Source organism: Mobula hypostoma, chromosome 8, assembly GCF_963921235.1.
Source record: "Mobula hypostoma chromosome 8, sMobHyp1.1, whole genome shotgun sequence".
In the NCBI taxonomy this organism is placed as follows: Eukaryota; Metazoa; Chordata; class Chondrichthyes; order Myliobatiformes; family Myliobatidae; genus Mobula; species Mobula hypostoma.
Window position 1 is genome coordinate 58,559,544 of NC_086104.1, and position 14,737 is coordinate 58,574,280.

The window sequence follows — 14,737 nt, forward strand, 5'->3', positions numbered from 1 at the left end:
TCTGTTGCTCCACTTTTTTCCTGCTTCTGGACAGTTCCCAACTCCAGCTAATCTTCTTCTACTTGTTAGCATTCTATGTCAAGCTTTTGGTATCCCTGGACTTAATTTTTTTTTCAAGTTTTTGATATCTGAACCCTCTCCCTAACTACCACTATCCATTTAATTCTGCAAACTGCAACTCCATGGACATGACACACCCTCTAACCATTGAGGACCAGATGTTTCATTGTCTGACTTCTCCTCTGATTCTCCATTTGTGTGAGAGTTTTGAGATCCTTATTCTGATTCTCAATTATTTTAACATTAATTCAGTGACTTCCTTATTCTCAAAGTCCAATTGTTGCTCTTCTGAAATGATATATTTTAATCCTTATTTTCTACGTTCTTGCTCTCCCATTGGTTATTTCAAACTCCATACTTTCATCGATTGGAACTCCACAAAACAATTCGGGGTCTACTTCTTCATTCTTAAAGTTTCAAAAACTGAACAGACTTTTGTCTTTAAACTTTTACTCCAGATTTTGTTTTTACCCAAAACCTGCTTCTATTTTATTATCGAGATGGTGATGAAGGTGCAAAATGTGTCTGAACATGAAACTGTGGTTTTATCAATCCCACTTTACAAGGTAATTAAAAAAAAATCAACCTCCTAATGCTGTAAAACAGCAGTAAACCTGACTAGTGCTGCTGAAGCTTTGCAAAGATCACCATTTTCATCTGGGCCACCTGAGGACACTGTTGCTGTGCATTCCTGCTTCTGTTATAAACTAACACTCTTTTCTAGGCACCACAGGTAAAATTTATACCCACTGCTCAATCCAATCCCAGCAAATTATGGAGGCAAACAGACTAATACATTTTAAAATTTCCAATAACTTGAAATATACAGTAAATAGAACAAGAAGCATGGCTAAGCAAAATCAGACTTGATTCAAGTATTGAATGACAAGTGTAAGGTAAATTATCAAATCAAAGAAAGTATAGTATAGGGCATGGTCTAATATTATTCCCAGTCCTTTCCTACTTTTTATGATACTTCTTTCATGTTGTAGGTTTATTTACAAATGATTGATAAGACAGTAATTTACTTAAGATCTTACAGCAAAAGGTGGGATTGTGCTGCTCACTGTCCAGTGTTTCTGCAGAAAATTGATGGTTAGTTGCAGTGCTCAAGTCAGCTCGCTCCTGACATGTGAGTCTCGGTACTGCAATGTGAAAGTAAGGGAGAAGCTGGAGATCAAATACCAACACATTTGACTGCCTGTTCCACCTTGGCCCAGGGCAAAGCACAAATGTCCTGAGCTTCATTCAGCTCATTAGCTTTACACCTAGGATGATGGCTGAATATAGTGTAACCCATTGATTTGAATGTGATCACCTGATCACCAACCTTATTGAAAAGGTGAGTGCAGGTAAGTTTTCACTTATTTACCTTAAAGGGCTAAATGTGGTGACCAGGTCAACACAGTGCCATGCCTTAAAACCCTCCCTTCGCTGTTTCACATCTATGTACGTATTGTTAACATCAAAGGAGATAAAAATGAACAAAAATATGGGCAGCACAATGGTACTACTGCCTCACAGATCCAGTGACACAGGTTCAACCCTAGACTTGGTTGCTATCTGCCTGGAGCTTGCACATTCTCCCGTGAATGGCTGCGTTCCTTCTGGAGGCACCAGTTTTCCCCCCACATCCAAAAGAGTTACTGCCTGTAACACTGTTGGCATCTAGGACAGCAATGAAGGTCTGCCATCTCTGTCAGTCCTTGGCTATCTTCTCTACTGTGCCTCAGGCCTGGTTCAGAGTCTTCATTTCTGATCTTGGTGGAGTTCAGGGCCAGTAGCTTCCCCTCGGTTTTCCCATCTGTCAGTCATGCAGATCCCAGGTGGCATCTCAGGAATACTGTCGCACACAGATATAGAATTCTTCATTGCTGTTTCCGTAACAATATTTTTGACCAGTCAGGTTTGTTAACCCTGAGCTGAACCCCCAAAGCTGGAGAACCTGCGGACACTCTCAGTCTGGCCTCTACCCTTTGACATGTTTGACATGGGTGACCCTATCAAGAATCAAAGCACAAGGCCCTGAACCCAGCTAACATAGCTCTCCGGGTCATTGAGGTATGTAAGCCTCCAAATTCTACGAGAAGGTTGTGGCCCTCTTGGACGACACGCTAAAGTTAATTGGTTAATTTGCCACTGTACATAGTGTGGAGAAGAGAGAATAGGAATGAGGGAAGAATAAAAATAGGATTAGTGTAATGGGTTCAGACCCACTGGGCTGAAGGGTCTGCCTGTGTTGTATGACTGTAATTAAATAATTTAGCTAACCATACTGTTATAATGAAGGACAGCGACTCCAATCCCAGGGTAATCTACTTGCCTACGCTCTTAGGGCTACTGCCAGTTAACTTGCCATCTTGTACTTGATTGGAATGAGGGAGGAAACCAGATAACTCCAAAGAAATTTGGAGGTAAAAGGATAATGCCGCTGCTCTGTTTGATGCACCTCTTTACCACCCAATTTTATTCATTTTCCTTATTTTATTGCATGTTATGAATTAACAGCAGTTTATTGCATTTTTAAACAAATTTATGAGTCTCAATTTTTTAAAAATTTCAGTCCATTTGAAGCATTTCTGATTATCAAAGACAACTTACAGCAGTGAAACAGACATTTGGTAGCCCAAGATGTCATAGGCTTCAGGGCTGTTGTTGCAAAGGCTATTCCTGGCATTAAACTAAGGCACTAGATACCAAATGTATACTTCTGTCTGATCCCAGACATTATATAACACAATACATTTAATGATACATGTGGATAAGAGCTAGGGATCTGATCTGTACTCAGCATGTGATTTCCTTCTCCTTTCTAACTTCAGCATATGGGAGTCTAGAACATTCTAATCCAAGTTAATGTGGATAAATGTGAAGTTATCCACTTTGGTGGCAAGAACAGGAAAACAGATTATTATCTGAATGGTGGCCAAATAGGAAAAGGGGAGGTGCAACGAGACCTGGGTGTCATTGTACACCAGTCATTGAAAGTGGGCATGCAGGTACAGCCGGCGGTGAAAAAGGCGAATGGTATGCTGGCATTCATAGCAAGAGGATCCGAGTACAGGAGCAGGGAGGTTCTACTGCAGTTGTACAAGGCCTTGGTAAGACCACACCTAGAGTATTACATGCAGTTTTGGTCCCCTAATCTGAGGAAAGACCTTCTTGCCATAGAGAGGGTACAAAGAAGGTCCACCAGATTGATTCCTGGGATGGCAGGACTTTCATATGATGAAAGACTGGATCGACTAGGCTTATACTCTCTGGAATTTAGAAGCTTGAGGTGGGATCTGATTGAAACGTATAAAATTCTAAAGGGATTGGACAGGCTAGATGCAGGAAGATTGTTCCCGATGTTGGGGAAGTCCAGAACGAGGGGTCACAGTTTGAGGATAAAGGGGAAGCCTCTTAGGACCGAGATGAGGAAAAACTTCTTCACACAGAGAGTGGTGAATCTGTGGAATTCTCTGCCACAGGAAACAGTTGAGGCCAGTTCATTGGCTATATTTAAGAGGGAGTTAGATAAGGCCCTTGTGGCTAAAGGGATCAGGGGATATTGGAGAGAAGGCAGGTATAGAGTTCTGAGTTGGATGATCAGCCATGATCGTAATGAATGGCGGTGCAGGCTCGAAGGGCCGAAAGGCCTACTCCTGCACCGTGGTTCTCATTGTCACTTGGCTCTATATTTTAAATTAATTCATTTCACTTAATGGGCTTTTAAATAAATTTATTGCAGTTTCAAATTAAAACTAAACGAAATTCTTTTGAACTGTTTATGTTCATTTCTGATCATTAGAGGCATTCAAAAATAGGTTAGGGGCCTTTGGTCACTCTGCTTCACAGGCAGCCACAGCTAGATTTTCCCTCCGGTGGGTTATCCAGAGCCAGAGGGCATAGCCTCAACATTCAGGGCCAGCTTTTAGAACAGAAGTAAGGAGGAATTTTTTTTTAGCCAAAGGGTGGTGAATCTGTGGAATGCTCTGCCCCAGATCGCAGTGGGAGCCAAGCCCATGGGTTTATTTATAACGGAAGTTGATAGATTCCTGATTGGTCAGGGCATCAAGGGATACGGTGAGAGGGCAGATGTGTGAGATTGAAAGGGATCTGGGATCAGCCATGATGAAATGGTGGAGTGGATTCGATGAGCTGAATGGTCTAATTCTGCTCCTACGTCTTATGGTCTTATATAGAAATAGGTTTTGTATTGCCCGAGACCGTCCATTTTCAAAATTAAAAATGCTTCAAAATGTTTTCACTGTGATTTGGATTGTATTTGATCAGGACTCTCACTTACACTCACTGCCTGTACTACAGTATTTCCACATTTGCAGTTCGTTTTTTTGTTTGCACCTCCCCACTAAGCTGCCAAACACTCCTGATATGATAACCCCTTCATTGCCAGAATCATCCTCATGAACCTCCTCTGGACTCTCTCCAATGACAATATATCCCTTCTGAGACACAAAATAATCTGCAGATGCAGTCCTGATGAAGGGTTCCAGCCCGAAACATCAACCGATCTTTTCCACGGATGCTGCCCGACCTGCTGAGTTCCTCCAGCGTGTTGTGAGTATCCCTTCTGAGATAAGGGGCCCAAACTGTTAACAATACTCCAAATACAGCCTGACTACTGTCTTACAAAGCTTCAGCATTATCTTCTTGTTTTTATATTCTATCCCCCTTGAAATAAACGCCAACATTGCATTGGTCTTCTTTAACACAGACTCAACCGGTGAATTAACCTTCTGGGAGGCTTGCCTGAGGGCTCCTACATCTCTCTACACCTCTGAAGTCTGAATTTTCTCCTCATTTTGATAATAGTCTGCACTATTTCTCCTCATTTTGATAATAGTCTGCACTATTGTTCCTTTTACCAAAACACATTATCATACATTTTCCAACACTGTATTCCATCTGCAACTTTTTTGCCTATTCTTCCAATTTGTCTAAGTCCTGCTGCAATCGTATCACTTCCTCAGCACTACCTACCCCTCCACCTGTCTTTGTATCTTCAGCAAACTTTTCCACAAAGCCATCAATTCCATTATCCAAATCATTCACAAACAATGCGAGACGTAGTAGTCTCAATACTGACCCCTGAGGAACACCACTAGTCATGGGCAGCCACCCAGAAAAGGCCCCTTTTATTCCCGCTTGTTGCTTCCTGTCTGTCAGCCATTCCTTCATCCATGCCAGTTTCTTTCCTATAATACCACAGGATTTTATCTTGTTAAGCAGCCTCACGTGTGACACCTTATCAGGGGCCTTCTAAAAATCTAACTAAATGACATCCACTGCCTCTCCTTTGTCCACCCTGCTTGTTACTTCCTTGAAGAACTCTAACAGGTTTGTCAGACAAGATTTCCCTTTACAGAAACCATGCTGATAGTGGCTTATTTTATCATTAGTATCTGGGTACCTCAAAACATTATCCTTAATAATAGACTCCAACACTTTCCCAACCACTGAGGTTAGGCTAACTGGCCTACAATTTCCTCTCTTTTCTCTTCCTCCCTTCTTAAAAGTGGCATGACATTCGCAATTTTCCAGTCCTCTGGGACCATGACAGAATTAAGTGATTCTTGAAAGATCATGACCAGTGCATCTCTTATCTCTTCAGCAAACTTTTTCAGGATTCTGGGATGTAGTCCTTCTGGACCAGGTGACTTATCCGCCTGGTGACCTTTGAGCTTGCCGAGTACTTTTTCCTTTGTAATAGCAACAACACTCACAGACCTCTAGCGTATGGCTAGTGTCTTCCACACTAAAGACTGAAGCAAAGTGCTCATTAAGTTCACCTGCATTTCTTTGTCCCCACCAGCATCATTTCCAGTGGCCCAATATCAACTCTCAACTCCCTTTTACTCTTCATATAACTGAAAAGACTTTTAGTATACTGCTTTATATTACTGGCCAGTTTGCCCTCATACTTCATCTTTTCCCTTCTTATTGCTTTCTAGTTGCCTTTTATTGGATTTTAAAAGCTACCAAATCATCCAACTTCCCATTCACGTTTGCTACCTTATATGCCCTTTTCTTGGCTTTTACACAGTCCCTAACTTCCCTTGTCAGCTGTGGTTGCCTAGACTTGTCATTTGAGAACAACTTCTTATTCTGTGTGACATATCTATCCGGCGCCTTGTGAACCGTTTCCAGAAATTTCAGCCACTTCTGCTCTGCCGCTATCTCACCAGCATCCCCCTCCAATCCACTTGGGCAAGCTCCTCTCTCATGCCTCTGTAATTCCCTTAATTCCATTGCAATACTGATACATGTGACTTCGGCATTTCCCTCTCAAATTGCAGTATGAATTCAATTATATTATGATAAATCTGTCTATTTCTATATAGCAGATTCCAGTTAATCGGGACACATCGAGACATTTTGGTGCAATTAAGTGGATGCCACAATTAGCCAAAGTTTTATGGAAATAATTTAAAAAGTATATAAAAGACAAACTGATTAATAAATTATGCATTTAATTGAAACAGAGAACAGATTAGAACACTACCAACACTACTGATGGTTGTCCATCGTATCCAGCGATGACAAGAAAGCTGTGTGGAGAGCTTTAGAAGTGTAAAAGCCATTGCTCTGGGGCAGTTCCACTCTTTTGACCTCAGAAGTCTGGGTCCGGTGGTATGAGTAGATGTTACAACTGGGGTCTTCCCTGCTTGCAGTGGTTGACCATGACTTCTGTCGTGGCTCATCATGCCCTTTGCTCTCCACTGAGCATTGCAGAGCTGCCTTCCTTGCCTTTGTACTCACTGTAGATCTCATCGGCCCAGTCCGTCAGAGTTAACTTTGCATGCTAGGATAGGGATGTCCATATCTCACTGGGATGCGAGTCTTGCCAGGTATCCTCACCTGATTTAGCCCACTTGTCAAAGTGGTGTACCACCAATATCAGTGACAAAGATTACTGTTTTTTGAACACAAACACATGTGACTGACACTATTTAAAAACCATTTGCTCTAGGCATGGTGTAGTGCCTAATGGCCACACAAGTGCATATGACTTACACTACTTAGAATCTTCTCAGCAAGTGTCCTGCCCTAATAAACAGCATGGTGTTCCAAATAAATGAAGGGAATCACAGCAATCTTATTGATTTGTTTTTGTTCTTTAAGAGTTGTCTCAAATAAACAGCTACCCCGATTAACTGATGGCCCAATTAACCAAGATCCACTGAATTGGTTATCTGTTAAGTTTTCATAATAGGGTAGAAAGTCATTATTTATTGCTTTAGCCTCAGGCAAGATTTTTATGTTTTTTTTAAATCTTTTTTTCACAAAATCCATGGAAAGAGGGAAATGGCAAGGAAAGCAAACAATATCATACCAAAGGTATAAATTGCTGGGAAAACGTTGAAGATCAAACAGCAACCGTCAACAACAAAGACCGAAACAAGGCATTTGATGTGTCAGTAATTTTGTAACAGTGGTAATTGGAAAATAAGCACATCCTTGTATAGAATTGATCAACAGAGAGAGGGAAGAACAAAGTGAAATCATAAACCATACAATTTGATTTTTGCAATGGAGAGAAGCTGGCAAACAATTTAAAAATACCTTGAGCTTCATAAACTGAATGTGAATGATGTTTTCATACAATCTCTACAAGATAATATGAAAGCTATCGAATGCCAAAAGAATACAGTAATAACGTAATCATGGTTACACATCATGGGGTGATAAGCTCTTACCTTGGGCACATGGGACAGCACTGGTATTTGCTTCAAGGAATGGATCCTTTGCAGCAAATGACAAATCCAAAAACAAATTTATCAGACATGACATCCCACTTGGATGATCTGGAAAAAAAAATCTTCTTAGCATCCAGTCTTGACATATTCACTCCAGTGCCACATATACCTGTAGACATCAGGTGTTACAGTCCATGCATCACTCCAACTGAAAAGCTACTAGAAAACTGGAAATAATGATAATATGAAATAAATAAGAAAAGCTCATGTAATGACGCTGTAGTCTTTACTGTCTTGAATTACATGCATTACTTATGCTGCTTCTGATGTTAATCCTTATAATTCTAAAATAAAACTTGGGGGGAAACTCAATGGACAAGGGTGTTGTCCACTAAATATCTTGTTCATTTCCTTTCCATTAACTGTAATTGTGCTGGCCCATTCACTATCGCATGTATCGTGCCCATGTCAAATTTGATTATTATTTCCTTAATATCAGGAGCATATTGATTATACTTCTTTGTGTATTTATCATGTTTTGCAGATTGATAAATGAAAACTATTTTCTGTCACATAATTCAAAAAGCTAAGTCATCTTTAATTACAAGTGTACGTTCACCTGCTTATTCACTCTCACACAATCATATTAATGAACTCAACAAACCTTCACATTCAGCCATAATGACATTCATGATAAAATTCACAACTGCCTTCAATGTGCCTACACAGGTTTTGACCAAGGAAAAGGATATATCAAAACCTCAGACTTTGCACATAACTTGGAACTTGGAGCAAGAGCGGGAGAGTTTAAAAGAGGTGAACCTCAACGCTTGTTTGTGAGTTTCACTTTACAGGTCAATAAAGGGGTAAAGTCAACTAATAGTAGTGAATAGGTATTTAATTAATTAGCTAATTATCAGTAACTAATAAAAATAAGCTTGGGTCAAGTAGAGTGATCATTGTGAAAGTGGACCAGTGTAGGAGTGAGGAGGCTTTGGCTCAACAGGCTTCAGTGTGAAGAGGGTGGGTAAGTGGCTTGGTGCTCAGAGTAAGAACAAGGTATTAGAAAGGAAAATTTCATTGATTGATCAATTGGAGGGCACTTTAATCCAATAAAGAGAGGTTAAGGTGATGAATATTTCTCCTTGATGTTGACTGAGGGGGCAACTCTGGTTGTTCAAGAGTTAAGGGAAATAAGTAGAAATGTTTCGGAGGATATATTTGCAGACTTACAGAACATTAAGGAGGATAAATCCCTAGGGCCTGCCTGAGTATATCCTTGGACTTTGTGGAGGCTTCGGAGGATTGTGGAGGCCTGTGTGGAGACATTAGCCATTGGTGAAGGTCTTGTAGTTTGGAAGGTGGTGAATACAAGGACAAGCCAGGGGACAACAGACTGGCCGACCTGACATCAGTAGTGGGGAAGTTAATGGGACAGAATCTACCAGTTTCTGGAGAAATAGAGTCTGGTTAGGAGGAGTCTGCATGGCCTTGTGTGGGAAGTCATGCTTGGTGAACCTTTTAGGGTTTTTGTTAAGAAGTATCCAAAAAAAATAGATAAGGATAGGACAGTATATATCGTCTGTTTGGACTTTGGCAAGGCATTTGACAAGGACCCATATGGTAGGATGCTCTGGAAGATTAGGTCTCATGGAATTCAAGGAGAACTAGCTACCTGGATTCAAAATTCTTTTGGAGGTAGGAAGCAGTGGGTGGTGGTTGAAGGTTGTTACTCAGAATGGAGGTTTGTGACTAGTGGTATGCCACAGGAGTTGGTGTTGGAACTCTTGCCATTAATTACTTGTATAAATGATTTGGATGTGAATGCACAAAACTTGATCAGTAAATTTGCAGATGACAGAAAATTAAGAGATGTTGATAATGACAAAGGTTATTGTAGATTGTACGGGGACCTTGATTGTTTAGGGAAGTAGGCTGATGAGTGGCCAATGGATATGAATACAGATAAGAGGGAGGTGTTGCATTTTGGAAAGTGAAACTGACATAGGACTTTTATACTATGAATGGTACTATGAAGGGCACCAGAGAGTATTATGGAATGGAGACTTAGAAGTATGAGGGCATAATTAATAGAAGGGAGTGTCAGAGAGATAGTAGTGAAAAATGCACTTGGCACACTCTCAGGGCAATGAGAATTATGTTGTAGTTGTTGGTGAGGCTGCAGTTGGAGTACTGTGTAAAGGCAATATCCCATTACAGGAAAACTGCAGTTAATCTGAAAAGAGTGCAGAAAAGATTTATGAATGTTGCCAGGACCAGGAGGCTCTGAGTTACAAGGAAATGTGGCTCAACTTGGTCTTTAATCTTTGGAATATAAGAAAATGAGGGGTGACCTTATATAATGGCTTAAAATTATGAGGCATACATGGGGTGGATAGCAGGAGTCTTTTCCCCAGGGTAGGGAAGACCAAAACTAACGGATCAGAGGGGAAAAGTTTAAAAAGAACCTGAGGGTCAACTTTTTCATGCAGGTAGTCAGAATCAGATATAATATCACCAAAATATGCCATGAAATTTGTTAACTTTATGGCTGCAGAACAAGGAAATACATGATAAATAAATAGAGAAAAAAACTGAGTTACATTAAGTATATATATGTCTTTTAAATAGTTAAGTTAAATTTGGTGCGAAATAACAAATAAAAAAAGTAGTGAGGTAGTGTTCACGGGTTCAATGTCCATTTAGAAATCAGACGATAGAGGGGAAGAAGGTGGTTCTGAATTGCTGGGCGCTTAATATATGTAACTAGCTGCCAGAAGTGGTTGATGCAGGCACAATAGTATCACTAAGAAGCCCTTGATGGGTACATGGAGGGGTAGGGCTTAAAGGGATATGCGCCAAACACAGGAAATTAAGACTAACTGGGTGGGAACTTTGGTTTGCATGGACTCGTTGGACTGAAGGACCTGTATAAGTGTTGTATTGCTCTATCATTTGAAGGTTCCTTTTTTTGTCAAAGTGCACATGTACAATACAACTGGTATTTGTCTTCTCCAGATAGGCATGAAATACAGAAAGACCATTGAGTAGATGAAAAAGATATCAACTCTTCCCCCCGGCATGAAAAAGAAATGAAACTTGCAGATTCCATAATCCCCCACCACCTCCTCTGCAGAAAAAATTAGCGACGATAGCAACCTCTAACCATCTCACTCGCAGAAAAAAAAGTGACAGTAACAATCCCCAATTCTTTCACTTGTGGAAGAAAAGACATCAACAATAACAATCCCCGACCCATATAACTCACGGACTTCCAGTCTCCTACTGAGACCTAGGAGGCACCTAAAGGCATGGAAGGAGACCACAAAAGCTGTTTCTGCACTATTCTCCAAATCCACTGGAAACACAGGTAAACGAATGGCCACCACGGTAATGTAGCTAGGGGCATCTGAGTTCAGAGTTCAATTCCATTTGTATGTTGTCTCTGTCCGTCCTCCCTGTGGAATGTGTGGGTTTTCCCCAGGTGCTCTGGTTTCCTCCCACAGTCCAAAGGTGTACTAGTTAGGTTAATTGGTCATTGTAAATTGATCCATGATTGGGTTGGGGTAAATTGGGACTATCAGGGGGTTACGGGGGCAGTGTGATTTGAACGGCAGGAAGAGCTACTCTGTCCCGTATCGCTAAATAAATAGATAGATAGATAAATGTCAGTGACATCTCCCAGATAAAGATCCCCAGTACTCAGGTTGCAATCGTACTCAGTCAGCTCCAGGCATAAGCCATGCTTTTCACTTATCCAGCAACAGACTGCCAAAGCAGACCCTGTTCTGAACTTTGTCATGCGATTGGGTTACCAAGGGTGGCAAGGAAAAAATGAATGTTTTCAAAGTCTCCTTAAAACAAATCCAACATTCCCACTGACTTGTAGGATTCCCTGCCACGTGCCTGTTCCAAGAGAAGAAGGAGCAGTCAGAAGTATAAAGGGCATACCTTATGACAAATTGCCATTGGCCCATTTTATCATCTGTGGAAGAGTCTGCTCATGTCTCATTGGTCACCTTATAACACAAGAACGAGAAGCAAGTCACCCTTGATCCTGAGTGACCACCTAGGAAAGGACAGATGACATTGTTAGCTATCATTGTTATCAGTTAAGGCTTTTTTGACAAGAGTCAAAGTTGTTTAGCATAGAAACTGGACCTTCAGCCCTTATTTATTCATGCTAAGATGTCCTCTATGCTAACTTCATTTGCTGGCACTAAGCTTGCATCTCTCCATTCTAGTTCAATCCAAGTACCTGTATAAATATTTTATAAACCCTGTAATTGTGCCTGCTTCCACTACTTCTTCTGACAGTTAATTTCATATAACCTCCACTCTTTGAAAAACTTGTCCCTCAGATTGTTAACATTCTACTATCTCTCCCTCTGGAATTCTTTTAAAGCCTGAATGTGCTAATGCCAGCAAGCTGTGAAACATTGCTGCACACTGCATTTTAATATCAGCTGATTTAAAAAAATTCATGTGATGAATGATATTTTTAACGACAAATAGAAAAACAGTACTTACTGCTATAAATGAATATGAAAAATGCAGATTTTGGAAATAAAACCCTTTAAGTGTACATATTCATGATTTAGCTTGGGTAAATAATTTAGCTTAGTAGGAATCCTTTCTCTATGATTGAGGTGTCTAAGAACATAGGACATGGGTTTAGGTTGAGGAGTATGAGTTTTAGAAGGGACCTGGGGCATCTTTTCAGCCGGGGTGTGGCTGCAATTTAGAATACACTACCTGAGAAGCTGATTTGAGGCAGGCGGTCTCCCAACATCTCAACCATCCCGCAATACTGGACAGTGAGCCGTTTTGCAGTAGCAACTCTACAGTACTCTTTCACATATGTATTTTGTTTTATAGATGACAAAAATGGCCCTGGCAAGTCGTTTTCTGAGATCAATCCAATTATCACATGGTTGGTTGTCGGCTTACTAGGTGAAATCTAGGTGTTTTCTTGTTTGTGTGATTTGAATTCACAGATACTTCATTAGCTGCGATTTCTCTGAACTATCTGAAAAAGTTAAGTAAATATAATCACCTGCATGTGTAAAAAAGGAGCAGGGGAGCATTTATAGATTTGGCTTTATGGAGGCAGGGAGTGATTCACATAGCCTGCTCTTGCAATGAAAAGAAAAAAAAGGTGGCTGGTCTAGTCAAGTCTATCCCACGGCAATAAAAATAAAGTGCTAGTTCTTGGGCTTGACTGCTTTTCTCTATTCTCCCAAGTCTCCGCATTTTAATATCAAGAATTCATTATCCGCAGTATTTTTCTTTCTTTCTGTTTCCAGCTGCAACATTATGCAATATGTGCCTACAAGTACCAGGTCGCATTTCGCACAAGCATGCGCGCTGACATTCCCCAGGCTGCCTTCGTCGAAAGCCCGGGCACTGGGGCTCGCGCCGCAGCATCTCGCGACCAGTCATTCAGTGGCGGCGCGGCAGCGGAGCGCGCAGCACAACCATGCCCCGCGCTGACCGGCACAAGAAATAATTTGTGGGGCGGACAAATACCTATATATACAAGGAAAACTATTTCTATTTGTACTATTATCCAATAAAAATGACTAAGAACGCAGAAGGCTCGCGGGAGGACCTGTCAAAAATTGCGGACGAAGAGCTGATGAAGTGGAGTAAGGAGGAGCTGGTGAGGAGACTTAGGAGATCTGATGCCGAAAAGATGACGGTCATGATCGATCACAGCAACCTGATCAAAGAAGTGAACCGGCGGTTGCAGGTGCACCTGACTGAGATTCGGGGGCTGAAAGACATCAACCAGAAGCTGCAGGAGGACAACCAAGAGCTCAGGGACCTCTGCTGCTTCCTGGACGACGACCGGCAGAAAGGCAAGAAGGTGTCGCGGGAGTGGCAGCGGCTGGGCAGGTACACTGCGGGAGTGATGCGCAAAGAAGTTACCTTGTACCTGCAGAAAATGAAGGAGCTGGAGGCCAGGCAAGACGAGGTGGTGAGAGAGAACTTGGAGCTGAAGGAGATGTGCCTGCTGCTGGACGAGGAGAGGGGTGTGGGCAGCCGTTGCTCTATAGACAGTCAGTCCAGTCTGCTGCACCTGAGCGCCACAAGTGGTTCAAGAGATGTGGGCGACGGGAGTAGTACCTCCAGCACGGGCAGCACCGACAGCCCCGAGCACCACAGCCAGCTGGCAGGGGGCAGCCCTGAGCATCTCCAGAAGCACCGGGCACCCGGCGGGGGCAGCCCCGAGCACCTGCAAAAGCATCGAGGAGGAGGTAGCCCCGAGCACCAGAAGTACAGCCTGAACACCGGCAGCCCAGAGCTCCTGCCCAAGCACATGAGCAGCAGCGCCGAGCACCTCCCCAAGCACATGATCAGCTCGAGTCCCGAGCACCCAAAGCACATGATGATTGGCACCCCGACTCCGGAGCATCTGCAGCAGCACCGGGGTGCTAGCCCCGAGCGCCTTAAACAACACTACGGAGGCAATTCTGAGCACTTTAAACACCTGGGCAGCAGCAGCAGGGAAGGAACTCTGCGGAGGCCATCGGCAGCAGCAGCAGACGAGCTTTCGCCTCATCACAGAAGTATATACAATGGGATGAATGGTGGGTTGGTAGACCTACTGAAACCACAGGTGTTTTTGCAGAGACTACAGGCACATAGCCACAATATCTGATTCACTTGGGGTTTAGTATATTGATTTCAGTGCATTAATAGAATGCGTTTGGCCACATGCGCCAATAACGCATGTGTTTAATAACTGCACGAAGGTTACTGATGCATGTTTATTTGCTTGCGCATCATATCTATCTTTTATAGTGTAATACCCATACATTGTTAATTTGAAAACGAGCAGGTAGACTATTCTGCGGGTTTTATTGTAACACCACAATTAATGCATGAAATCAATGCATTTGCATTAAAACATTTAAGAAATCCTAATTCCTATTAAAACCAAAAATACAATGTTTTTAGGCAGCAACTTA

At 41.9% G+C, this 14,737-nt stretch overlaps 1 protein-coding gene and 1 long non-coding RNA gene across 5 annotated transcripts in view; one reads left to right on the top strand and one right to left on the bottom strand.

Annotated features, from left to right (window-relative positions):
- Nucleotides 1-13,824, bottom strand: part of LOC134350563 (uncharacterized) — a 32,551-nt gene extending 18,727 nt beyond the window's left edge. Inside the window, exons 1-3 of one of the 2 annotated variants that reach the window (XR_010018935.1) lie at nt 13,695-13,824; nt 11,715-11,832; nt 7,764-7,871 (exon numbers count right to left, since the gene is read on the bottom strand). This is a non-coding gene — a long non-coding RNA (uncharacterized LOC134350563). The remainder of the gene's footprint in view (nt 1-7,763; nt 7,872-11,714; nt 11,833-13,694) is intronic. The other variant, XR_010018936.1, reaches the window with a different exon arrangement.
- The window catches only part of LOC134350562 (coiled-coil domain-containing protein 85A-like), a 533,159-nt gene continuing 531,631 nt past the window's right edge, over nt 13,210-14,737 (top strand). For all 3 annotated transcript variants that reach the window (XM_063055927.1, XM_063055928.1, XM_063055929.1), the window contains exon 1: nt 13,210-14,356. In XM_063055927.1, coding sequence (XP_062911997.1) covers nt 13,342-14,356 — 1,015 coding nt within the window. In that variant the 5' untranslated portion in view covers nt 13,210-13,341. The remainder of the gene's footprint in view (nt 14,357-14,737) is intronic.